Source organism: Symphalangus syndactylus, chromosome 8 (genome assembly GCF_028878055.3).
Source record: "Symphalangus syndactylus isolate Jambi chromosome 8, NHGRI_mSymSyn1-v2.1_pri, whole genome shotgun sequence".
Taxonomy (NCBI): domain Eukaryota; kingdom Metazoa; phylum Chordata; class Mammalia; order Primates; family Hylobatidae; genus Symphalangus; species Symphalangus syndactylus.
In genome coordinates, this window is record NC_072430.2 from 107,623,627 (window position 1) to 107,650,828 (window position 27,202).

General features: G+C 37.6%; 1 protein-coding gene across 2 annotated transcripts in view; it reads left to right on the forward strand.

Moving 5' to 3' along the window:
• Window positions 1–27,202, forward strand: part of NBEAL1 (neurobeachin like 1) — a 230,526-nt gene that overhangs the window by 192,642 nt on the left and 10,682 nt on the right. For both annotated transcript variants that reach the window (XM_055290242.2, XM_055290243.2), the window contains 11 exons: window positions 3,117–3,234; window positions 4,900–4,997; window positions 7,879–7,995; window positions 11,683–11,772; window positions 13,754–13,863; window positions 15,950–16,122; window positions 17,103–17,197; window positions 21,621–21,737; window positions 22,143–22,304; window positions 24,003–24,151; window positions 26,559–26,694. In XM_055290242.2, the coding sequence (XP_055146217.1) occupies window positions 3,117–3,234; window positions 4,900–4,997; window positions 7,879–7,995; window positions 11,683–11,772; window positions 13,754–13,863; window positions 15,950–16,122; window positions 17,103–17,197; window positions 21,621–21,737; window positions 22,143–22,304; window positions 24,003–24,151; window positions 26,559–26,694 (1,365 nt within the window). The remainder of the gene's footprint in view (window positions 1–3,116; window positions 3,235–4,899; window positions 4,998–7,878; window positions 7,996–11,682; window positions 11,773–13,753; window positions 13,864–15,949; window positions 16,123–17,102; window positions 17,198–21,620; window positions 21,738–22,142; window positions 22,305–24,002; window positions 24,152–26,558; window positions 26,695–27,202) is intronic.

Genomic DNA, 27,202 nt, shown 5'->3' on the forward strand with positions numbered 1-27,202 from the left:
TGGCTCCACTTTTCCCCACAGTAGCTCACTTTATTCTTTACCTAAACTGAAGTGTTGGAGGACTCTGAAAATAATTAAGCCAGTACTTGGAAACATTTTTTATCATTATATATTTATAAAATAAGTATATATTTATAAAATTCAGAATTTGATTTTAATATTTGTATGCCTTAACCCTATGCATGAATAAGGAATTTAGAAAAAATTTAGAAAAGCAAAAATGAGTTTAGCCAAGTGTGGGTGGTGTGCACCTGTAGTCCCAGCTACTTGGGAGGCTGAAGTGAGAGGATCACTTGAGCCCAGGAGTTTGAGACTAGCCTGGGCAATATAGCAAGACCCTGTATCTTAAAAAAAAAAAAAAGAGTTTATTTGGGAATGAATGATGAATTGCAGTCTGATAATACCTGTGCCCTGGTGAACCATTAAGCACCAGAGATATACCCAGGAAGGCAAGGGTTTTTAAAGGTAAAGTGAGGAAGTTTACATAAATTGTTTTGAAACAATTATCCTTGACCACACGGATTAATAACAAGGATGGCATTAGTCCAAGGTTGAACAGGCAGTTGCTGGGCAGACACCCTCGCAGAAGTATTCTTGGTCGTGGTTTTCAGAGTGTCTTTGTCATAGTCTCTATTGTAGGCATGTAGGCGTAAGAGCTCCTCCCTGATGGCCTCTCCGCTGGATTTTGTTAGGTTGTGGCATAAGGGACTCCATTTTTATCCATACAGCTTTCACAACCCTATTAATAAGATATTAGAATTATATATTTCAGTTATGTATTACTGAGTAACAAACTGTTCCAAAATTCAGTGGCTTAAAAGTATAGCCATTTTAAGGGAGGGATAGCATTAGGAGAAATACCTAATGTAGATGACGGATTGATGGGTGCAGCAAACCACCATGGCACGTGTATACCTACATAACAAACCTGCGTGTTCTGCACATGTATCCCAGAACTTAAAGTATAACAATAAGAAAAAAGTATAGCCATTTTATCATCATCTCCCACAGTTCAGTGGGTGGGCTGGCCTCAACTGAGGAATTCTGCTGCTGCTTGAGGTTCTCATGCAGTTAGTAGCAGTCATATGGCAGCTGGGATTGGAGTCATCTGAAAGCTGCATCGAAACAGTAGGATGCTAGCTTTTCTCCTTCTCCATGTAATCTCAGGATATCTCCTCTCCAACTGGGTAGTCAGACTCCTCATCTGGCAGCTAAGTGCTCCCCAAAAGTGGAAGCTTCCACTCTTTCTTCATAGCACCACTTCTGCCACTTTGTAATGTTTAAGCAGTAACAGTATCAGGGAAATTGAGCTCCATCTTTCAGTGCTAAGAGTGAGAAAGAATTTGTAGCTATCTTAAATCAACATGTATCCTGCCCTCTGGTCACAAATTATTTTCCTCCTACATTCAAAATATATTCATTTCCTCTCAAGACACCCTTCCCCTAAAACTCTCATCTCATTAGGGAAGGAATTGGCAAATTGTTTCTCTAAAGGGACAGATAGTAAATCTTCGTTGGTCATAAGATGTATGTCACAGCTACTCAGTTCTGCCATTGTAGTGCAAAAACAAATGGATGTGGCTGTGTTCTACTACTAATCTACAAATCTGGCAGCAACTCAGATTTGACCCACAGATAGTAGTTTGCTATTCTGCATTAAGGCTTGAGGCCTAAAATTCAGTATCTCATTATCTGAGTCAAGTCTGTGTGTGGATGAAACTACTCAGATGTAGCTCCTCTTGGATCTGAAGCCTGAACTAAAGAGACAAGTTATTTGTCCCCATATAACAACAGTGGTATGAAAGGATAAGAGAACTTATAACAGACACTCCCATTCAAAAGGAGGAGAAAAGCAGGAGGCTCCTAGCAGTCTCAAATACAAATACTGGTTTATAGCAATTCAGAATTCCAGTTAAGGACACGCTTTCAGATCTTCTGTCAGGGTCCAGTCCTGTTTCCTGAGAGGGGTTCTCAGTGGCTCTTGGTTCTACCTTTGAGCTTTTGGCTCCCCACTAAGTCATTCTTTTCATTCCATAAAAATAAATAAATAAATAAACTTTGTTTACATGAGTATCTTTGTCAGCCTCTTTCCTAACCACAGTGAATTGAAAGCCAAAGGTCTCTCTTCTTTTTTAAACAGTTTCTGTCTTTAAACTAGTCTAATTCCATTTAAAACTTTATAGGTTTCTTATGTGTCAGCTCTATTGGACAAAAGCCATTCAACATTACCAAACAGTCCCTTCTCTACTTTGGGCTGGATGGATGGCTACTATGGAAAAATGCTCTTAAGATTCCTAGACACTCTATTTTCTAGTTGAGTGGGTCTGTGGGGCACAACCTTAAATCTTTCTGAGGTCTCAAGAGATTATTTTACAGCCAAATCCTTGAACTAAACTTTATCCAAGACCATATTTTATTGGTGACATTTCTGATTTGATAGTTGCCTTAGGCAATTTCTCATTTTGAGAGTTTTTGTCCTCTAGAGATCCCGGGACTGAGAAATGTCCCCCGGCTGGAGTGCAGTGACATTATCACAACTCACTGCAGCCATGTTCTCCTGGGCTCAGGTGATCCTCCCACCTCAGCCTCCTGAGTAGCTGGGACTGTAGGTGCATACCACCATTCCCAGCTAATTTTTTGTAGAGAGGGGGTTTCGCCATGTTGCCCAGGCTGGTCTTGAACTCTTGGGCTCAAGCGATCCACCTGCTTTGGCCTCCCAAAGTGCTGGGGTAACAGACATGAGCCACCATGCCTGGCTTTGCAATGGTTTTTTTTTATTTTTGAACCCAGCAATATCTGGCTTTTTTATATTTTCTTTAAATTGTGCTTACAAATCAAAGAGTTCACTTTTGGCTGGGTGCGGTGGCCCACACCTGTAATCCCAGCACTTTGGGAGGCCAAGGTGGGTGGATCACCTGAAGGTCAGGAGTTCAAGACCAGCCTGGCCAACATGGTAAAAGCCAACGCTACTAAAAATTTTGAGATAATTTTATTTTGCTGCCAGAAAGATTTGTGTGTGGAAATGTTTCATTTGTCCTTACTTTTTTAAAGAACTGAATTTACAGTGTAGTTGGAAGATATCTCTGTATTAATTATTAAATTTGTTCTTTTTCTAGGAGTCTGAATATGTTTCAGCTCATCTTCATGAATGGATAGATCTGATCTTTGGCTATAAACAGAGGGGACCAGCTGCAGTAGAGGCACTCAATGTTTTCTATTATTGTAGTTATGAAGGTATAAATCTATACACTTTTTCTCTTGCTTTACCTTGATAGAAACTGTTGTTTAATATATGTTTACAGTTGTTTGAAGCCTATTTAATATGAGAAAGACTACATTTTAAAAACATCTTTTTACCTGAAAGATTAAGAGACCGCTGCTTTTTTTGTAATAGTAGTTAAGTGTATATATGCCAATCTAATTATAAATGTCACTTATTAACATCATAAAAGTTTTTGATCTCTAACGTATTTGTCCTATCCAGTTGAGTCAAACATTAAATATTCAGTATTAAAGAGTAGCAGATTTTGAAACAAGGCCTTTGAAGTTACAAATAACAGATTCTTCAAATGATACATATGATGGCATTATTTAGCTCAGAATCAAGAATATCTTCTGATGGCCTTAAAATGATTTTTAAAAAGTAGTTCTTTACTAATCCTTAAGAAGACTAATAGTTCTAAAGATTGTGAATAGTGTGAAGTTATGAGAGACTTTTAGTAAATGAGAATATTTTTGCCATGCCGTATCCATTCAGGTAATAGGTTTGTAAGGAGAAAGTATTGCATGGCTGTTAGAAGCTTGGACTTACCTAGTTTAGCCAATTACTAGTCGTGTAACAATCCATATTAGGTGTGGCTGAGTATAATCAGTTAACCAGAATATTACCTTTTGAAACCTTTGTTTCAAGCAATAACTTAAAGCAGTATTTTTGTGTAGTTATTACTCTTGTTTGAGTTTGGCTATCATAACCAAAACAATTAGGTGTACTCTGAGTATAGTTTGTATTTTTGCAAAAGAAATTTTTATTTTTTTATTTATTTATTTTGTGACAGGTTCTTGCTCTGTCACCCAGGCTAGAGTTCAGTGGCATAATCATAGTTGACTGCAAGCTGAAACTCCTGGGGTCAACCAGTCCCTCCTGCCTCAGCCTCCTGAGTAGCTGGGAACTGCAGGCGTACTACCACACCCAGCTAATTTTTTAAATTTTTTAGAGAGATGAAGTCTCACTTTGTTGCCCAGGCTGGTTTCAAACTCCAGGTCTCAAGCAGTCCTCCCGCCTCAGCCTCCCAAAGTGCTGGGATTACAGGCGTGACCCACCACCCCTGGCCCAATAGAAACCTTCATAGAATATCATTTAACTTTGAATTGCTTAAAATATTTTGGCTAATTTTTATATATATTTAATGTTTGATGAGTTGCTGATTTTTTTAATTACCTTTTCACAATGTTATAAATTGAAGAATGGAATAATATTTTATTGAAACTATACCAATGAGGCCAGGGTGGTGGCTCATGCTTGTAATCCCAGCACTTTGGGAGGGTGGGGCAGGCAGATCACCTGAGGTCAGGAGTTCAAGACCAGCCTGGCCAACATAGTGAAACCCCATCTCTACTAAAAATACAAAAATTAGCTGGGCGTGGTGGCATGCACCTGTAGTCCTAGCTACTCAGGAGGCTGAGGCAGGAGAATTGTTTGAACCCAGGAGGTGGAGGATGCAGTGAGTCGAGATCATACCACTGCACTCCAGCCTGGGCAACAGAGCAAGACTGTGTCTCAAAAAAAAAAAAAAAAAGATGTGTACACACACACACACCAATGAGCCTGATACATTAATCAGTGATGTGGCTTGCTGATTTGTTTTCACTCTATAGTAAGTTGACTTCTTCTGGTTTTAGGAGCTGTGGATCTGGATGCCTTAACAGATGAGAAAGAAAGAAAAGCCTTAGAAGGGATGATTAATAATTTTGGGCAAACACCTTGTCAATTATTAAAGGTAAGTCATAAGTCATATGTGTTATCAACAACTTAAGAAGTAGATTTAAGTCAACTTAAGAAGTAGATTTAAGTACATAACAAAATATTGCAGTCAAGATCCATATATATAGCCAATTACTCTCAGTCACAGAAAGATTTCTGTTTGCTCAGAAAGTCTTACATTATTTCCAAGAGGAAAAACTGAGTACCTGTTAGGGTATGCCATTAAAACTGTCCTCATACTGGGACTCATTCCACATATAAAACTTATAATAGCTAACATCTGCCCAAAAAGGCACTTGCTTTCCAGAGCCCAAACCCAGTCTTTAGAATCAAATTATAGAATATTTAAAATGTAGAATCAAATTATTAAATATTACTACATATATTTCTTTCCCTATACTGGTATCTGAAATTAAATCATTATCTTCCTGATGTCACACAGGTTTAGATTAATAGAAATTAATCTAATGTTAGTTTTCAAAGATGTCTTGATCTTTTTCAGTATATGAATTTAGTGATGTAGAATGCACAAAAACAAATCATTTATTAACTAGATATGTTCTTAAGCAATCACTGTGTTTGTTAGGTACTTTACCTAATCTTCATAGTAAAAATTCAGCTATCCTCATTTTTTAGGAGTTAAAGCCAAGCCTCACAGAAAGTAATACCTAGCCTATAATGTTGAGAAATTAAATACTTAGTTTCTAAGTTTACACAACAAGAAAGTGACTAGGATTATATGCCTGACCATCTAACTCCAAAGCCTTTCTAGCATGCCATGTTTCCTCTGAATGAGTAGTTGTAAGCTCCCTGTTAAACTAGATCCCTTAACATCTTCTTATGGGCCTTTATTTGCTACCTAATTAGGACACTTTCTGCCTTAGGTTATATATTTATCCATTTGCCTCAGTACATTATAAATACATTAAAGGCAGCAACTTTCTCTTAATCATCTTTGTATCTCTGTTGAATACAGTATTGAATTGAAATGACGAGTTAATGGGTGCAGGAAATCAACATGGCACATGGATACATATGTAACAAACCTGCACATTGTGCACATGTACCCTAAAACCCTAAAGTATAATAAAAAAAAAAAAAAAAAAAAAAAGAAATCGCCACAGCTATTTGTAGTGTATCTAAGCTCTAACTTATAGGTGTACTTCTGTCAATACAGTAATTGGGCTAAGCTTTGTAATTTTTACTGTTCCTTAGCAACAATTTGCTTGGAACCTCCAACATTGGTTTTTACAGAGTAGTCATACATGAAGTCAATGCTTTATCCCTTACCTACTGGTACAGTCAGAAGACAAAAGTAATAGACTAAAACAGAATGCTTCATAGGGCTTTGAAATAGATGCTACCATATTTTCACACCTGTTTTACCTTTCTTTTTTGTTTCACAAGTGGTGCTAATTAGTTTTTATTGTCATAAAAATGATACAAAAATCAGCCTTTGATTTGAAATAAAGTGAATAATATTTATTAAAAGCTAATTTTTTTTTTTTTTTTTTTTTTGAGATGGAGTTTTGCCGTTGTTGCCCAGGCTGGAGTGCAATGGCACGATCTTGGCTCACTCCAACCTCTGCCTCTTGGATTCACACGATTCTCCTGCCTCAGCCTCCCAAGTAGCTGGGATTACAGAGGCCCGCCACCACACCTGGCTAATTTTTTGCATTTTTAGTAGAGACAGGGTTTTGCCATGTTGGGCAGGCTGGTCTCGAACTCCTGACCTCAGGTGATCTGCCTGCCTCAGCCTCCGAAAGCGTTGGGATTACAGGTGTGAGCCACCGCACCCGATCTAAAAGCTAAATATTTTAGTACTTACAGCTTTCACATCTATTGCCTATAATCAATATTTTTTTGTAGAGATGCAAGAATTTACTTTAGATAGAATCCTGTTTTGCCTTTTAACTGTGCCTTTGAAATGTTCATTTTACTTGCCATTTATTTCATATTTATAGATGATACTGTTCTGTGTTTCTGACATGAAAGTTGAGGAAGAACAAAATTTACTTGAAAAGTATGCAGCAGTACCTATAATTTGATTCTGAAAGTATTAACTTTTTTTCTTTTTTTTTCTTTTTTTTTTTTTGAGATGGAGTCTTACTCTGTCACCCAGGCTGGAGTGCAGTGGCATGATCTTGGCTCACTGCAACTTCCATCTTCTGGGTTCAAGCGATTCTCCTACCTCAACCTCTCAAGTAGCTGGGACTATAGGTGCACACCACTACGCCTGACCAATTTTTTTAGTAGATACAGGGTTTCACCATGTTAGCCAGTATGGTCTTGAACTTCTGACCTCAAGTGATCCACCCACCTCAGCCTCCCAAAGTGCTAGGACTTCAGGTGTGAGCCACCACGCCCGGCCAGTGTTGACATTTTGATCTTGTCAAGGAATTAAAGATTCATCCAAATTATACATTCTGAATTTTGAATACTACGTTTAATTTTACCAAGCATCTAACATGTGTAAGATACTGGTCTAGTATGGAAATCCAAAAATGAATAAGGCTTCTCTAGCTTTAAGGCACTTATAACCTAGTTGGGGAAGACCAGACCATAAACAACTATATGTAATCCAATATAGAAAGAAATAAATTATAATTAAAATGTAAATTATTTGCCAAGGAAAAATAATAAAAGAGAATAATACATTCTGACTTAAAAATTTAGGAGAGATATCAGTAAGAAAAACTTTAAAGTAGAAGTGGGGTTTCCAAAGAAATGAAGAAAGTAGTAACTCTGCTAAGAGAATAGTCTGAGCCAACGCCTGTAATTGTCAACAATGCATGGTATGTAATTCATTGTAGCTAGAGCCTAGTGTATATGAAGGAACATAGTGAGAGATTAATAATATAGATATGGAATTGTTTTTCCTTAAAATTATTTTGAAGGAACCACACCCTCCAAGATTATCAGCAGAAGAAGCAGTGCAGAAGCCAACCAAAATAGACACTTCAACCCTAAACCTGTTTCAACACCTTCCTGAACTCAAGTCATTTTTTATAGAGGTAATATCCTACTTGGTAATATCAAAAAGAGTTTTCTCTAACTTCTGTACACTTTAAAGTTCCTTTATTATTTAATGGGAAGTAAGGATTATAATATTTAAGATAGTAAATTATACTGTAATAATCTATTGTTGGATTTTTAAAACATTTTTATTGGAAGCTTTTGTTTGCTGCTGAGTGGTAGTCTGAACTGTTTTTCTTGGCTTTCTTTCATCTACTTCACATTTTCCTGACAAAGAAGAATAAATAGTTTGACTTAAAATGCTTCTTGTGACAATCGAGATGATATGTAGATGGAGATAACTTAATAGCTCTTAATTATAATGTCTGCTCATATATAAAATAGATCCTAATAAGTCCATTGTTAATTGATAGAATGAGTAGTCTAGTAAAACAGGAATAGTTAATGGTGTAATTGAAAGAGTTTAGGCCGTGCGCGGTGGCTCACGCTTGTAATCCCAGCACTTTGGGAGGCCGAGGCGGGTGGATCACGAGGTCAGGAGATCGAGACCAGGTGAAACCCCGTCTCTACTAAAAATACAAAAAATTGGCCGGGCGTGGTGGCAGGCGCCTGTAGTCCCAGCTACTCGGAGAGGCTGAGGCAGGAGAATGGCGTGAACCCGGGAGGCGGAGCTTGCAGTGAGCCGAGATTGCGCCACTGCACTCCAGCCTGGGTGACAGAGCGAGACTCTGTCTCAAAAAAAAAAAAAAAAAAAAAAAGAAAGAGTTTAAATAAAAAATTCAAATGTTTAAATATACATATTAAATTACTTTGAGTAATTCAGAATGTGATTATAAAATGCATTCATACCTATGAATGTGGTTAGGACAGATAGCATTAACCCTTCACAAAAAGAAAATTGAAAATAAGAAGTTACTAAGATTAGTTTGAAAATATACATTGAACAGTCTTTGCAATACAGCAGAGGTTGGTAAACTCTTTCTTCTTTCAAATAATAACTTATTTGAAAAGTATGCAGCGGTGAGATAGGTCTAACTGGTAAATATTTTGTGCTTTGCAGGCCAAAAGGCAAACTCAAAAATATTCTGTAGATACGTATATAACCACTTAAAATGTAATCATCTAAAAATATAAAACCCATCCTTAGCTCACCCACCGCCTACAAAACAGGTGGTGGGCTGGCTTTGTCCCATAGGCTGTAGTTTGTAAAACCCTGCATTGCAGTATCACTGCAGCGTGTTTCTCAGATTCAATACCATGGGAAAATGAATTATCAAAAAATTATATTTTTTGATAATGTAGTGTAAAAAATGTTTATGAATTTTATAACAGTTAAAGCTTTGGCCGGGCGCAGTGGCTCACGCCTGTAATCCCAGCACTTTGGGAGGCTGGGACCAGCAGATCACGAGGTCAGGAGGTTGAGACCATCTAGCTAACATGGTGGTGAAACCCCGTCTCTACTAAAAAATACAAAAAATTAGTGGGGCGTCGTGGTGGACGCCTGTAGTCCCAGCTACTCGGGAGGCTGAGGCAGGAGAATGGCATCCGGGAGGCGGAGCTTGCAGTGAGCCGAGATCACGCCACTGCACTCAGAACGAGACTCCGTCTCAAAAAAAAAAAAAACAGTTAAAGCTTTATAGTACATTTTACTCAAATGAACAATATTGTAGTAAGCATCACTGTATTTTTAAATTGATGTAATAATTAAACAGTTTTATGGGGTACACCACTGTATTTTGGTAGATGCTTTCACGTGTTTGTGAAAGCACTTCAAAATTAATCTGTCACTCTTTTCCTAAATCCATGTTTACTGAAATAGTTATTTAGGATTGCAATACAAACTCTACAAACTTGGTTGTTTCCAAAAGTATCTAAGTTAGTTGCATGGAACTCAGAACACATAAAAACAATGCTCAGAAATTATGACTAATTCCCAGGATGTGTTGGGAGTCTCCAAGACTACCCCCAGGTTCAGTGATTTGCCAGAAAGACTCATGGAATTCAACATGTAGTTGTAGTCATGGCTAAGATTTATTACGGTGAAAGGATACAAAGCAACATCAGCAAAGGGAAAAGGCACATGGTGTGAAGTCCAGGGGAAGCCAGGCACAAGTGTCCAGGAGACCTCTCCTAGTGGAGTCACATAAGATCTACTTAATTCTTTCAGTAATGAAATGTGGAAACACATTTTTTGTCATCAGAGAAGCTCATTAGAGACCCACTGCCCAAGGTTTTTATTGGAGGCTGGTCGTGTACACACCCCTCTGCCTAGCACATACCAAAATTCCAGACTCCAGAAGAAAAACAAGTGTTTGGCATAAACCATACTATTTGCACAAACACTCTAGGTTTAGTGAGCCACCCTTGTCATTGAGGGAAAGTTTTATGTCAGTGTAAGGATGAACTGTTCACCAGCCAAGTCCCAGATGCCAACCAAAGGCCAGTCTTGCAAGTAGGCCTTTCTGTAACAATGATGGCAGTCTCAGGCCTGCTATGTTAACTCTTTACTGCATGTAAAACAACATGAGACCCTATTTGACCTATAATCTGATGGACATGCAATACTGTATTTCTTCTATAATGCCAATAGAACTATTTTCATCTTATCTAATCATTTGTGACTTTTCTTGTAATATAGTACGTTCCAAGTTCCATTTGCAGGCGCAGCAACACATTTGCCCTTCTCTGTACCTACCATGTCACATAGTAGCTTTCTCCAGGACACATTCAGTATCTGGATCAGTATAAAGAACACATAGATTTCCTTGGGTACCGATAACTTGTACCCTTTTCATTCTCGTAAAAGGTATTTCCCTATATATTAATATGAAAAGAGAAGGCCTTTTGTAGGTCATCTCTTTATAGGTGTTCAAACTGTGAAGAAAGTAGAGGTAGTAGTGAAAGCAAGGGCTTAATAAATGGGTTTTTTTCAGGCACCATTTTCATTTTGCCTTGTTCAAATGCAAGTCATTCTTCTCTGGATTAATTCACAACGTGAAGAGAAAAGATAATCACCAACTTTTTAAAATTTTATAAATTATAATGAATTTTATAATTTGTTACTTAGTCCCTATTAAGTTCTTAGAACAACACCTGATATATAGTACATACCCAATAATGCTATCATTTACCTAGTAAATATTAGGTATCACTTGTGAACGATTGTCACATCAAGGAACTGAGTTCAAATTATTGTTCTCTTTCACATTGTTAGAAGATAATGGCAGATGTTTTCTGAGCGCTGTCTTTATTTTCTAGTCCTACTGTGGCTTTCAGGAAGTACCCCAGTTAATGGGTTAGAAGTGTTTTTTGAAAGTTAGACCCAAAAGGAAATTTCTATAAATCATGACCAATTTTCTCATTTGACTTATTTGAGAAACATGTTCTTATATGATCCATATTTTCTGCTTTATATGTATGTCAGTGTAACTTAAGATAGATCCTAAATCATTGGCTGTTTTAAATTATTGCTGCTCTTTGAAGTCTACATCTCTTTTTAAAAGCAGAATAGTTGCATAGAAGGTGATGAGTTTCAGAAATTTCAAGTACGCCATCTATACATGGTATATAATTCCTTTCCTTCATTTTAAATTAATTGATTAGATGTTTCAAGAGAGTAAAATGATGTATCACAGGATTCATCCTTATTTAAAGAAACGGTTTTCAGTAATTTGTACCTAATAAAGATGAGCAGAACCAGCCACTAAACCTCTTTTATTTTGTAGGGGATTAGTGATGGTATTCCACTATTAAAGGCCACCGTCCCCAAAAATCAGTATCGTTCTTTTATGTCTCAAGGCAGCCCTGAGTTACTGGTAAGTTGATTTTTACCTTTTTCACACTGCTATGCCTATATTCATTACAACTTAGAAAAAAAGAGGAAATAAATTTTTTTTAAAGCCACTTTTTGGCTGTGCATGGTGGTTCATGCCTGTAATCCCAGTGCTTTGGGAGGCTGAGACAAGCAGATTGCCTGAGCTCAGGAGTTCAAGACTAGCCTGGGCAACATTTGCTCAGAAAATAAAATCTAAAAAGATATACCAAAATAGGCTGGGCACAGTAGCCCATGCCTGTAATCCCAGCACTTTGGGAGGCCAAGGCAGGTGGATCACTTGAGGTCAGAAGTTCGAGACCGGCTTGGGCAACATGGTGAAACCCTGTCTCTAATAAAAATACAAAAAATTAGAGAGGCATGGAGGCAGGCGCCTGTAATTCCAGCTACTTAGGAGGCTGAGGCAGGAGAATCATTTGAATCCAGGAGGTGGAGGTTGCAGTGAGCCAAGATTGCGCCACTGCACTCCAGCCTGGGTGACAAGAGTGAGACTCCTTCTAAATAAAATAAATAAATAAAAAGATATACAAAAATAGTAGTAGTACTTTTTGAGCAGTGGCCATCTTGTGAATTTCCATCTTTATATATATATGTGTGTGTATATATATATGCGTGTGTGTGTGTGTGTGTGTGTGTATATATATATGTATTTTTTTTTTTTTTTTTGAGACAGAGTCTCACTCTGTCACCCAGGCTGAAGTGCCAATCACAGCTCACTGCAGCCTTGACCTCTTGGGCTCAGGTGACCCTTCCACCTCGGCCTCCTGAGTAGCTGGGACTACAGATACACACCACCATGGCCAGCTAATTTTTGTATTTTTTGTAGAGATCAGGTTTTGCCATGTTGCCCAGGTTGGTCTCAAACTCCTGAGTTCAAGTGATCCTCCCACCTGAGCCTCACAAAGTGCCTGCGTTTTTTAAAGTTACCAGAATTTCGTTTGTCGGGGGTAGCTTGTTAACTTTTATAATCAAGAAGATAAAAGCTTTTCATTTTGAAGAGAGGAGAACTTACTTACTATGACTGTCACTACAGGGAGACCTTAACAGTTCATTGTATTCATTGTAAATTCTCCTTCTGGTTTATGTTCTAAATGATATATATTATATTTTTATGGTAAGACGGGTCCCTGAATTTCTTCCAACTGCCAGCTGATAAGTGCTAATAAACTTTGAGAAATCATGAGAAAAAATAGTCTTCCTAAAGAAAGATAAATTGGGCCAAGCGCAGTGGCTCACACCTGTAATCCCAGAACTTGGGAGGCTGTGGGTGGATTGCTTGAGCTAAGGAGTTCGAGACCAGCCTGGGCAACTTGGCAAAACCCCATCTCCACTAAAAATACAAAAAATTAGCCAGGCATGGTGGTGCATGCCTGTGGTCCCAGCTACTCAAGAGGCTGAGGTCGGATGATTGCTTGCGCCCAGGAGGTTGTAGTGAGCTGAGATCATGCCACTGCACTCCAGCCTGGGTGACAGAGCAAGACTCTATCTCAAAAAAAAAAATTGGACAAGTTTTCTTACAATAAGATAAACAAAGCCAGGTGTGGTGACTCATGCCTGTCATCCCAATGCTTTGGGAGGCCAAGGTGGGAGGCTCACTTAAGCCCAGGGGTTGGAGACTAGCTTGGGCAACATGGTGAAACCATGTCTCTACAAAAAATACAAAGAATACAAAAATTAGCCAGGCATGGTGGCGCATGCCTGAAGGTTGCAGTAAGCTGAGATCATGTCACTGCGCCCCAGCCTGGGCAACAGAGTGAAACCCTGGCTCCAAAAATAAAAGATAAACAAAGAGGTTTTTCTGTTTGAATTATCTTAAGATGTACTTAATGAGTTTCATGTTTGGAGTACACAGTCTCACAGTGTTCCCTAAGTGATAAATGCCAATGTCATGTGAGCATCTGGTTATTCTGGGCTGCTTTCCTTAATATTTCATTTAATTTGAGTCTTCATATGTTCTTTTCCAGATAACAATAGGCATGAATTATGTTATTGGAACCCATGGATGGTTGCCTTATGACAGAAACATTTCTAATTACTTTACATTCATCAAGGATCAAACTGTGACAAATCCAAAGTAAGTAAATGAATATTTAAAGCAAAATAGCTATACCAGATACCATATTGCCAGGAAAAAAACTAGATTAATTGATTCATTTATTCTGAAAGAAATATTTTTTATTGAGACAGAGTCTTGCTCTGCAGTGCAGTGGCGCAATCGCCAGTCACTGCAACCTCTGCCTCCTGAGCTCAAGGGATTATCTGGCTAATTTTTATTTTTAGTAGAAATCGAGTTTCGCCATGTTGGCCAGGCTGGTCCCGAACCCTTGATCTCAAGTGATCCGCCCACCTCAGCCTCCCAAAGTGCTGGGATTATAGGCCTCCTGGCCCTGAAAGTAATGTTTTGAGATCCAGATTATCTCTTCTTCCTTCCTTCCTCCCTCCATTCCCTCCCCTCCCCAACCTTCCCTTATTTTTAAGTTATGTCCTGAATTTATATTGGTTTACATACAAAACTTAATTTCCATAATATGAGTTATAGAAATACAATTACATTAGGAATAATAGACTTCCTTGTAATTTCATTCTACTTTATTATGTAAAAATAAGACCTATGTGTTTTAATCTCCAAAAGTTATGTTCTCACTTAAAGTGGTATTTCCCTTACACTGAGTGGTCCTGTTTGTTTGCTTATTTTTTTTCTAGTTAAATCACATTCATGGCTGGGCACAGTGGCTCACGCCTGTAATCTCAGAACTTGGGAAGCTGAGGCAGGCGGACCACCTGAGGTCAGGAGTTCAAGACCAGCCTGGCCAACATGGCAAAACCCCATCTCTACTAAAAATACAAAAATTGGCCGGGTGCGGTGGCTCACGCCTGTAATCCCAGCACTTTGGGAGGCAGAGGCGGGCAGATCACGAGGTCAGGAGATCGAGACCATCTTGGCTAACACAGTGAAACCCCATCTCTACTAAAAATACAAAAAAATTAGCCAGGCGTGGTGGTGGGCGCCTGTAGTCCCAGCTACTCGGGAGGCTGAGGCAGGAGAATGGCGTGAACCCGGGAGGCGGAGTTTGCAGTGAGCCGAGATCACGCCACTGCACTCCAGCCTGGGCAACAGAGCAAGACTCCATCTCAAAAAAATAAAATAAAAATAAAAATATAAAAATTAGCCAGGCATGGTAGTGGGCACCTGTAATCCAAGCTACTCAGGAGGCTGAGGCAGGAGAATCGCTTGAACCCAGGAGACAGAGGTTGCAGTGAGCCGAGATTGCACCACTGCACTTCAGCCTGGACAACAGAGCAAGACTCCACCTCAAAAAAACTAAAATTAAAATAAAATTCAAAAATCACACTCCATGTTGAGGATCAAATTACACCATGTATTTGAAAACTATTTAAAATGATGTAATTGTTATCACTGTATCTTTATCTTCCTCAACTAGAATACAACTTCATGAGATTAAGGAAAATGTATTTTTTTCTTATCCCACATAGTACTGTTATGTTTTGCAAGAAGCATATTCTCAGCAAATTAATATTGAACAATAAAGTTTTATAGCTAGAGTATGAGAATTAGCCCTCATTTTCTGTATACACACTGAATTGCAATCACTTGTCTTTCTGCAGAATCTGGATTGGCTAAGCTCACAGGTATTGCACTTGGAAGCTGATAAAACCAGCATGCTTGCTTTGGTTCAAATGGAGAACAGTCATCATAAGTGTTGTTAGATACACACTTATCTGCCTGATTTATCTCCTATTCATCACCTTGTGTAGGACATCCCTGGTTTAAGTTTATTTCTGATATTCCTAGTCCTGTCATATCCTGTCTTGTCTTTAAACTTTAAGGCTGCCATTTACAAAATTGCCAATTTTATTAAATTATCTTTGAAATCCAAGATTTAAGCTTTCTTCACACCTTCACTGATCTCACTTTTTTTCGCATACCACTTGAGATTGTTATGTATATTCTTAATTTATGAAAAATATTACAGTGAGATAACGTATTTTCTGAAAGTCTATCGTTTATTAATAGACATTTCAAATAGGACATTTGGGACTAATTTTTTATTTCTTTTTTAGCGAGGTTTAAAAAGAATAGTTCACATCAGTATACGTGATCTTGTAAGGAAAAGTCTGATATTTAATTGTGTTTACAGAACTCAGCGCAGTATGAATGGTCCTTTTGCTCCCGGGCTAGAGATCACTTCTAAGCTATTTGTAGTATCACATGATGCAAAGTTGCTCTTCAGCTCTGGATACTGGGATAATAGCATTCAAGTGATGTCACTTACAAAAGGCAAAATTATCTCACACATCATCCGGCATATGGGTAAGCATTAGCTTTTTTTCCAAAAATGCTCAAAAATTTTCTTTTTTTCTTAAGTATAAAAGTGGTACATGCTCCTTGTAAAGAGCATTAAATTTTACCTTTGAAGCTGAGTGAACTTTTTTATTGTGTAGGATTATAAATATATACTTTCTGTAGGAGTGTCTCATGTATTTTGGGTATAATAAAGCACCATATAAATTAAATACAGCTTCATAGTATCTGGAAAATGTTAGGCTAAGTTTTTTTTTTTTTTAATGAATGATAAAAGTAAGAATTTTAAGACAAAATGCTAATAAAATCTGTTGTCATTAAATAAGACATCAACTGCTGTATTACTATGTTAACAGTTAAACATGAGAGTGATGAAATTGTCAAATGCAGTTTTAACTTGCTACTTCTTAGTGTATTAGTCTTCAATATAAGAATAAAACGTTGAGTAGGTTTTTTTCTAATAAACCTGTTAGGGAAGGAAAATGGAGTCTTCTGCTAATTCTGTACCAGTCAATCCTAAGATAACACTTACCTCAGCTGTTTGCAGTTTAGGAAAAATATATTTGTATTGTGAATTTATAGTATAGTATGTGCAGTTTTTCTAAGGACATATATTCTATAGGATTACAATTCCCAATGAGAGTAGAAGGTGAATGGGGATGAGAAAGCAAAGTAGCATATGAAAATTAACTGGGGATCTATCTCAAACTATCTAACCTCGTCCCAAGATTGTGGTAGTCATTCCCCACACCGCATGTCTGCTTCTCATGCTCAGAGAAGGGAGATTTCAAAGAAAGCTCTCCAAGGTGATTTTGACACTGCTGCTTTCCTGTGTCTTTTTTCCCCAATGCTTTTCCAGTACCATGTCTACATTCCTCCCTGTTGGCATAACTGATTTAGAAATAGTTTGAACATTAACAAAAATTGCTCTTAAAGTTCTAGTTTAGCAAAACGAGGCATTTCATTTTATTTAATTCCTTTTCTTACAGATATTGTGACTTGCTTAGCTACAGATTACTGTGGAATACATTTGATTTCTGGTTCCAGAGATACTACATGTATGATATGGCAAATAACACAACAGGTAGTCACACATTTAAATGTTCTTGATTTAGATCAGAGATTCACCCTGAGTATACTAGCAAAATGTTCTACTAGGACATCGAATTGTTTTCTGGCAATGACTGAGCTCCTTTGTATTCTTTTTACCCACATTTTGTCCTGTTCGAATCACCGCATTTTTTCCTAGGTTTACTGTCTGATTCATTACCTTATTCCCTATTGCTTTCCAAAGATTCTTCCTTCTTACCTCTCCTAGGAAAACAGTAATTATTTTATTGTCTTTTAGCATAGTAACGTTTCTGCTTTCCTTCTTGTGGGACTACTAGAAATGATAGATTTATAGTTTTCATCAACCTGATTGCATTCTCATAATATTGGTCCAGGAAGTATCATTTTTGTTAAATAGCTTCTGTTTTCTTTTCTTTTTTTTTGAGATGGCATGATCTCTGCTCACTGCAACCTCCGCCTCCCGGGTTCAAGCGATTCTCCTGCCTCAGCCTCACATGTAGCTGGGATTACAGTCACATGCCACCATGCCTGGCTATTTTTTTTTTTTTTTTTTTTTTTTTTGTATTTTTAGCAGAAATGGGGTTTCACCATGTTGGCCAGGCTGGTCTCGAACTCCTAACCTTCAGTGATCCACCTGCCTTGGCCTCCCAAAGTGCTGGGATTATAGGTGTGAGCTACTGCGCCCGATCAGCTTCTATGTTTTCTACATTGTCTTAACAGGCTTTCTCCCACTCCAAATTTATAAAAAGCATCTAGAAATTTTCTTCCATTTAAAAAACCCAGCTGAGCGTGGGACATGCTTGTAGTCCTAGCTATAATACGTGGGAGGCTGAGGTGGAAGGATTGCTTGAGCCAGGGAAGCAGAGGCTGCAGTGAGCTGAGATCCTGCCACTGCACTCCAGCCTGGGTGACTGAGCAAGATCCTATCTCAAAAAAAAAAATTGTTTTCTTCTAATTTTTTTTGTTTTCTTATATTGCAATCTTTAATTTATTGGTAATTTATTTATCTACATTGGATAAGGCTTTGTTTACTTCTGAATAGGAAGCATTACACTTAAAGCGTAATGTTCTCAGCTAGTCTTATATAGGTATTTATTCTTACATATGAACTTATGTTTTAACCATACCCTCTTTTGTTTTTTGTTTTTTTTTGTTTTTTTGAGATGGAGTCTTGCTCTGTCCTGCGCCCAGCTAGAGTGCAGTGGCACAACCTTGGCTGACTGCAACCTCCACCTCCTGGGTTCAAGCGATTCTCCTGCCTCAGTCTCCTGAGTAGTTGGGACTACAAGTGCGCGCCACCACGCCCAACTAATTTTTGTATTTTTAGTAGAGACAGGAATTCACCATCTTGGCCAGGATGGTCTCGAACTCTTGACCTCATGATCTGCCTGCCTCGGCCTCCCAAAGTGCTGGGATTACAGGTGTGAGCCACCGCACCCAGCCCCATACCCTCTTTTTTTGAAAAAAAAAAAAAAAAAAAAAACTCCATTTTAGTCTTACTGAAATTGTATTTAATTTATATGTTAATTTGGTTTGGGGTTTTTTTGGTTTGGTTTTGCTGTTGTTGTTGTTGTTGTTGTTTTTGAGGCGGGGTCTCACTCTGTCGTCCATGCTGGAGTGCAGTGGCACAATCATGGCTCACTGCAGCCTTGACCTCCCAGGCTCAAGCAATCCTCGCTTCTCAACCTCCCAAGTAGCTGGGACTCCAGGCATGCACCACCACGCCTGGCTAGTTTTTGTATTTTTAGCAGAGAGAAAATGATCGTATTTGCCATGTTACCCAGGCTGGTCGCAAACTCCTAGGCTCAAGCGTTCTGCCCACCTCGGCCTCCCAATAATTTGGTATTTTTTATAGTTATTTATTTACAGAAATAGGAAGTGTCTTTTCATGTTTGTTTCAGGTCCTTTTTATGTCCTTTGATAAAATTTCTTTCTTTTTCACTTAGATCTGATACCTTGTGATACTTACTTCAAATTATCATGTTTTTTATTACTGTTTTTAGTAGGGTTTTAAAAATCATTTTTGTGTCTGATTATTGTTAATATAAAGAAAAGCTATATAGTGATTTGACTGATTTCTGTACAATTATCTTATATCGAATTACTTTGCCAAATCCTCTTATCAACTCTCATGGTTATTAGTATTTCTTGGATTTTCTGAAAATAAGGTAGGTAATACAATCATGTGATCTGAAAATAAATGTGATTTGCTTTATCTTTTCTAATATACTAATTATTTCATTTTCTTATATTATTAGCTAATACAATAAGGTAAGCAAAATTATAGTGAACATCTCCGCCTTGTATCTAATTTTGATGAAAATGCCTTCCCAATGTTAGCATTTAGTATAGTGTTTGCTGTTAGGTTTCACTAGTTGTGTTTTTCACATTTAAGTATTTAGCTTCCTTCTATTATTTTTTTCTTTTGGTAACTTTATAGTTTTAATGAAATTTCAAACTTGTAAAAAATTTGCAAAAATAGTGTATTTTGTATCATGTGTCTTAGCAGTCTCTTTTAGTATCTCCCTCTTACAGCATCTTATTTTTTTAACCATTTAAAAGTTGGAGATATCATGTTCTTTTACCCCTAAATAGGTCAGTGTGTATTTTCTAAGAACAAAGACAATCTTGTACATAAACCCAGTGAAGTTACCAAAATCAGAATGCTTAACATTTATAGAATACCATTAGCTAATCCACAGTCCATGTTCTAATTTTGTATTTCCAATAATATTTTTTACAGCTGTTTTTCCCAGTTTATCTCATTTATAATTTTTCTCTTACTTCTTCTTGATGTAATGTGTTATGTTGAGAACTTTCCTAGGTTTGAACCATCCTTGAATTTTTATAATAAACCCACATAGTTTATGGAATATTGTTATTACACTTTACTGATGTATCTTATTAGCTAGTACTTTAATGATTCCTCTACTCTTAAGTAAAATAGATCTTTTTGTTCTGTCTTTATCATGTTTAGTATGGGGATATGCAATCTTTACCAAATAAATTTAGGAAGGGCTCCTCTTTCTCTTGAACTGGAATTACTTCCATAATAGAGGAATTACCTGAGTTTTAAAAGTTAAATATAGTGCACTACGCACTCAGATTGATACTCACAGGGAAAGACAAATTTGTCACAGGTAGCAGAGTGTCAAGGGGAATTAATGCACACCACATGGAACAGGTGGAAGGTGTGGGCAGAGTTGTCTAGGATAATCACAAATACAAATAGCAACTATTCAAATAAAACAAATAACATACAACTATGTGTATGCTAAAGACAAAGCACGCTAAAGACATGAAGAAAGAGTCTTTCTTCTGGAAGATGACTCAGAGAGCAATTTTTTGCAATACAATTGTATTATTAGGAAAACATAAGAATGGCAGTTCAATAAAATGGAAGATCAAACATGAAATGATAAAATAGCATTATAAGATGAAAACGAAGGTTGCAGAAGAATCAAGTTGAGATTAAAACCAGTACCATTACATACCCCATAAATATATATACCTACTGTGTGCCACAAATGTTTTTTCAAAGGGCTGCAGCCAAGACATATTAAAAAAATACCATTACAAACACAAATAAACCTGAAGCAGAAACTACAAGGAAGAGATTTGATGTGGCTGCAAATCAAATTAGTGGCCTGGAAAAAGAGATGTAATCAGAGTGAATGCCAATAAAAAGGTAACTTTAAAGCAGTTAGAGAAAGAATTATAGCTATAAAAATCAAAGACAGTCAGCATAAAGATAATTGATGTCCCTGAAGCAGCGATCCCAATAAATGGAAAAATTATTCAGCCGGGCATGGTGGCCAATACCTATAATCCCAGCACTTTGGGAGGCTGAGGCAGAAGGATTACTTGAGCCCCAGAGTTCAAGACCAGCCTGGGCAACATGGCAAGACCCTCATCTCTACAAAAAAATTTTAAAAATTGCCAGGCATGGTGGTACATGCCTGTGGTCCCAGCTACTCAGGGAGGCTAAGGTAGGAGGATCACTTGAGTCCAGGAGGTCGAGGCTACAGTGAGCCATGTTCATGCCACTGCACTCCAGCCTGGGCAACAGAATGAGAAACCCTGTCTCAAAAAAATAAAGTTATTCAGAAATATAACACAAAAAGTTTATTTGAAGTTAAGGAAGAATAAATCTGTAGATTAAAAGGGGAAATAACATACTTGGAAAAATTAATCCAAGACTGTCAACATTGCAACAATTTATGTTAAGGTTTTGAGCTTAGTTAAGTTTTTGAGATGGAGAATAATTCAGAAATCCAAGTAGAAATGTAAGAATGAGTACTATTATGAATAGACTCAGTGGCTGTAACTAGTTGCAATGTTAGTTTGTGATTAGAAGGCTTAAATGCAATATAAACTTTGTGAAAAACAGGAAACAAGAAACCACCTTTACCTTTGCTTTTCTCTTTTATTATTAGGGAGGTGTTCCTGTGGGCTTAGCATCTAAACCTTTTCAGATTCTTTATGGACACACCGATGAGGTATTGAGTGTCGGCATCAGCACTGAGCTAGACATGGCAGTGTCAGGATCAAGGGTAAGATTTCACCTTTAAGAAATACTATTTATTTTGTCTACAAATTTATTACCAACATTTATAACTAAAAAGTTTTTCAGAGGAATTGATAAGAGTATAGAAATATTATACCATATTTGTATAGGACTTTGCAAAAGTAGAATAGACTGCAAAATAAAGAAAACACTGAATGCCATTTTGGGATTTTATTCATTTTATTATTTAAGGGAAGAGGACATTCTAGGAAATAAAGTACTATTTGAAATTTTGAAGTTGGAATTTTTCCTAAGGTGCATGTATCCTTGATGGAATAATAATTTTCTTGGTTCCTTTCCCACATTTCTTTATCTGGCCCACTCTACTTTTATTCTTTTTTGCTGTTCTTTTTCTTTGTCTTTTTCATTTTCTGATATATCCTGTGTGTAGGATGGAACGGTGATTATACATACCATTCAGAAAGGTCAGTACATGAGGACTTTACGACCACCTTGTGAGAGTTCTCTGTTCCTGACCATTCCTAATTTGGCTATATCTTGGGAAGGACATATTGTTGTCTACTCCAGCATTCAAGAAAAGACCACCCTCAAGGTATATGACCTTTCATGCAATAGGGGTAGACTCCCAATAGTGTATCTTTCCCTCCCCACATTATAGATGAGGTTTATTGAAGAAGGAAAGAACACCATATTTTAAAGAGGATGTTTTTCTTTCATCATTCAGTTGTTCGTTTCTTAACATTAGATGGACTTCTACCACAATGGTAGCCTCACATTAGTATTTTATTATTGAGATTTCTATTGACTTGTGTAATATATGATTTCAAAATAATTTCTGATTATGTAGGATTTTTTAAGCTTAAGTGGAAACTGGAAATGATAGCCAACTGAAATTCCTTTTGCATAAGGCAGGGTATAAATAAACAAGCCCTCAATTTTATGTTTGTTTCCTGTCAGTGACATCACTATTTATTTATTTAATTAATATATGTATGTGTGTGTATATGTGTGTGTGTGTATATATATATATATATATATATATATATATATATTTTTTTTTTTTTTTTTTTTTTTTTTTTTTTTTTTGAGACAGAGTCTCACTCTGTTGCCCAAGCTGGAGTGCAGTGGCGCAATCAGTGATACAATTATAGCTCACTTTGGCCTCAAACTCCTGGGCTTAAGTGATACTTCTGCCTCAGCCCCCTCAGTAGCTGGGACTACTGGCATGTGCCACCACACCTGGCTAGTTTTTTTTAATTTTTGGTAGAGACAAGGTCTCCCTATGTTGCCTAGGCTGGTCTCAAACCCCTGGGCTCAAGCGATCCTCCTGCTTTGGACTCCCAAAGCACTGGGATTACAGACATGAGCCACCATGCCCAGCCTAAGCTTTTTCAATATTAAGAATTTTGGGGGGCCAGGAGTGGTGACTCACGCCTGTAATCCCAGCACTTTGGGAGGCTGAGGCGGGTGGATCACCTGAGGTCAGGAGTTCAAGACCAGCCTGGCCAACATGGTGAAACCCCATCTTTACTAAAAATACAAAAATTAGCTGGGCATGGTGGCGCATGCCTGTAGTCCCAGCTACTAGGGAGGCTGAGACAGGAGAATTGCTTGAACCCAGGAGGCAGACGTTGCAATGAGCCAAGATGATGCCACTGCACCCCAGCCTGGGCAATAGAGCGAGACTTGGCCTCAAAAAAAAAAAAAAAAAAGTCTGGGTGCAGTGCCTCATGCCTGTAATCGCAGCACTTTGGGAGGCCAAGGCTGGTGGATCACGAGGTCAGGAGATCGAGACCATCCTGACTAACACAGTGAAACCCCGTCTCTACTAAAAATACAAAAAAAGATTAGCCGGGCATGGTGTTGGGCACCTGTAGTCCCAGCTACTTGAGAGGCTGAGGCAGGAGAATGGCGGGAACCTGGGAGGCAGAGCTTGCAGTGAGCCAAGATTGTGCCACTGCACTCCAGCCTAGGTGACAGAGCGAGGCTCCATCTCAAAAGAAAAAGAATTTTTTTCTTTTGCTTTAAGAATGTAGAGTTTTGGGGAGGGCTAAATGAGATTTTAATTCTTCTTTGGAGAGAATGAGATTTCTCGTTTAATATTTACTTGGCAATCTGATTTGAAATCACTTTAATAATATTGTCTACACACTTGGTCTTTAAATATAGCCATATTTTTATCCCAAAATGTTAAGCCAAATAATTATTCTGTTATAGTCAGAGTTTTAACTGGTAATATAAAAACTCAGTTTTTATTTGAAATTGTTAAATTTTCCTTAATTCTTTTCAGGATAAGAATGCATTACATCTGTTTTCTGTAAATGGCAAGTATCTAGGGTCTCAAATCCTGAAGGAACAAGTATCAGATATATGTATAATTGGAGAACACGTTGTCACAGGCAGCTTACAAGGATTCCTGTCTATAAGAGATCTCCACAGGTAAGTAATAAAAACTAATGAAGTATCACTTAAGAAAAGGTGGCAGTACTTCTAGTCTAGAGTGAAAATCAGGAGTCTAAGATTTTTAATCTTTTGATTTATCATTTATTATAAAAATTTATCTTTTAGCAAGTATAAAAAATTGGAGAAGCTAAAGTATTCCTGGATTCATAAAGGAAATATATATATACATTTTTTAATATGTAGAAAATTTTACATTATATATATTTTACCACAATTAAAAAATTTTTTAGGCTTGGCATAGTGGCTCCTGCCTGTAATCCCAGCACTTTGGGAGGTCAAAGAGGGAGGAATGCTTGAGCCCAGGAGTTTAAGACCAACCTGGGCACATAGCAAGACTTCATCTCTACTAAAAATAAAAACTTTAAAAATTAGCTGAGCATGGTAGCATGTTCCTGTGTTCCCAGCTACTTGGGAGGCTGAGGTAGGAGGATTGCTTGAGCCCAGGTCAAGGCTGCAGTAAGCTATGATCATACCACTGCACTCCAGCCTGGACAACAGAGCAAGACCCTGTCTCAAAAGAAATGTTTTAAATATGTAGAGCTAGAAAAAAATGTTCATAGTACCAAATCTGTATTATGGATTTGGAAATTTGTCCAAATGATGGTTTGAATTTTTATAAAGTTTTTTTTAACTGTGGTAAAATAGAGTATATTTAACATATTTAAGCATGTGTGTGTATAAAATTGGTATGGAGATCTGTTGTCATTTAATCTAGTGAAAGAGAGAGATACTGGAGTAGTGGATATGTGTTTTTGTTTTGTTTTGTTTTTTGAGACCTAGTCTTGCTCTGTCACCCAGGCTGGAGTGCAGTGGCATGATATTGGCTCACTGCAGCCTCTGCCTCCAGGTTCAAGCGATTCTCCTGCCTCAGCCTCCACGTTAGCTGGGAATATAGGTGCGTGCCATCATGCCCATCTAATTTTTGTATTTTTAGTAGAGACGAGGTTCCACCATGTTGGCCAGGCTGGCCTCAAATTCCTGACCTCAAGTGATCCACCCACCTCAGCCTTCCCAAAGTGCTGGGATTACAGGCATGAGCCACCGCACCCGGCCCGAGATTTCTGGGCTTCTTACCCACCTCTCACTTATGAATCAGCAAGGCAAAAAGCATTTAATGAGAGTGCCTAAGTGCTCAATACTGTGATGCTTACTCATAATAATGGTTTTTAAGGGGTTTAAGACTAGTTGGAGGCTGGGCGTGGTGGCTCACGCCTGTAATCCCAGCACTTTGGGAGGCTGAGGTAGCTGGATCATTTGAGGTCAGGAGTTCAAGACCAGCCTGGCCAACATAGTGAAACCCCATCTCTACTAAAAGTACAAAAATGAGCCAGGTGTGATGGTGGGCACCTGTAGTACCAGATACTCAGGAGCCTGAGGCAGGAGAATCACTTGAACTCAGGAGGCAGAGGTTGCAGTGACCGAGATCGCACCACTGCACTCCAGCCTGGGTGACAGAGTGAGACTACATCTCAAAAAAAAAAAAAAAAAGACTAGTTGGGGAAATATCAATATTTGTGTACTGTTGTGAACTGTTTAAGAGCTAAGTTATATGGTCCCAGTTACATGTGCATGATGAGTTTTAAAGACATTAAGGATTAGCATGGATCTGAGTAGTCAGAGGAGTTTTGATGAAGGATTAGTAGGAATTAAATGGACATGAAAAGACAGGGAGGGCCTTCTTTTGGAGATGGAGGTAGGCAATATGTGAGGAAATAAAGCACAAAGACGTAGGAACCGCAGTGAACATGGTGTGTACTGTGCTGCATTTTGACGATAAGATCAGAGCAAGACTAGAACAAATGCCCACTGGGAGTCTGAGGCTCAGAGAACGGTGACTAGTACAGGAACTTTATTTCTATCTGTTTTAGGAAAAACACTAAGGATAAAAATCTAGTTAGTATCCATATAGAATCCTATCTAACTGTTGTGTTCCTTACTTTGTCTCTCACCTTCCCTCTAATCTCTCTAAAGGGAACGTAAAGACTATTTACCTTAGATAAATGATGAATAGTAATAACATGTAAAAACTGAAGTAATAATAGAATGGGTTGGAAAATTGAAAAAAGAGTAAGATTCTCTAGGAAGTCAAGAAAATTCTTATATTTTAGGTTCATGGTTGCTTTATTATTTTGTTTGATTATATATGGTTAGAAGAAAAATAGATGTCAAAAATAGAGAAAAAATCTATTTATCAAGTATCTTAAGTAATGCTGTAAATACAAGCCCTTGTGTGAGTCACTTAGACTTTCTGGACACAAGTTCCCACATCTGTAAAATTAGAATACAGAACTAGATGAGCATTAATTTATTTTCCAGATATAAAATCCTGTGAATTCATTATAAATCCATGTAATTATGTCTGTATTTTTTATTTCTTTTCTAGCTTGAATCTCAGCATCAACCCATTAGCCATGCGACTGCCTATCCATTGTGTTTGTGTAACCAAAGAATACAGCCATATTCTTGTAGGTTTAGAAGATGGCAAATTGATTGTAGTGGGTGTTGGCAAGCCTGCTGAGGTAAAACCTAGCATCAGTAATTTCATTTCTCATGCTGTTGGGGATTAACTTTGGTTCTCCTTCATTCCAACTGATTGAGAAGTCACCATTAGGGATAAACAAATTAAAAACCAAATTTGATTTTTCAAAAGGCAGTAAATAAAAACAGGATAAAGCTATTATTCAAGAGTGATGTTTATGTTATTATTGAAAGCCCACCTTTGGCAATTCTATCTACCACTCTATAGGAATAAGAAAGTTCATGTCTTCTAAATCTAGATTCAAGACTACAACTTAGATTTTCAATACATAAGAGCCTTTGCAAAAGAATAAAATGTAGGCTCAAACAATAAAACTACTTTACTTTTAACAAATACTCATCATAACTATTTGTCAGTTGTTCTTTTGTAAAAGCATCATTTTTTATTTGTAACTACAAATATCCCCATATAGTGTGCTTATTCTCAGTGAGTTTCCTATAGTTAAATTTACTTGCTAATGATTTATCAATTATTGAATATTCAGATAT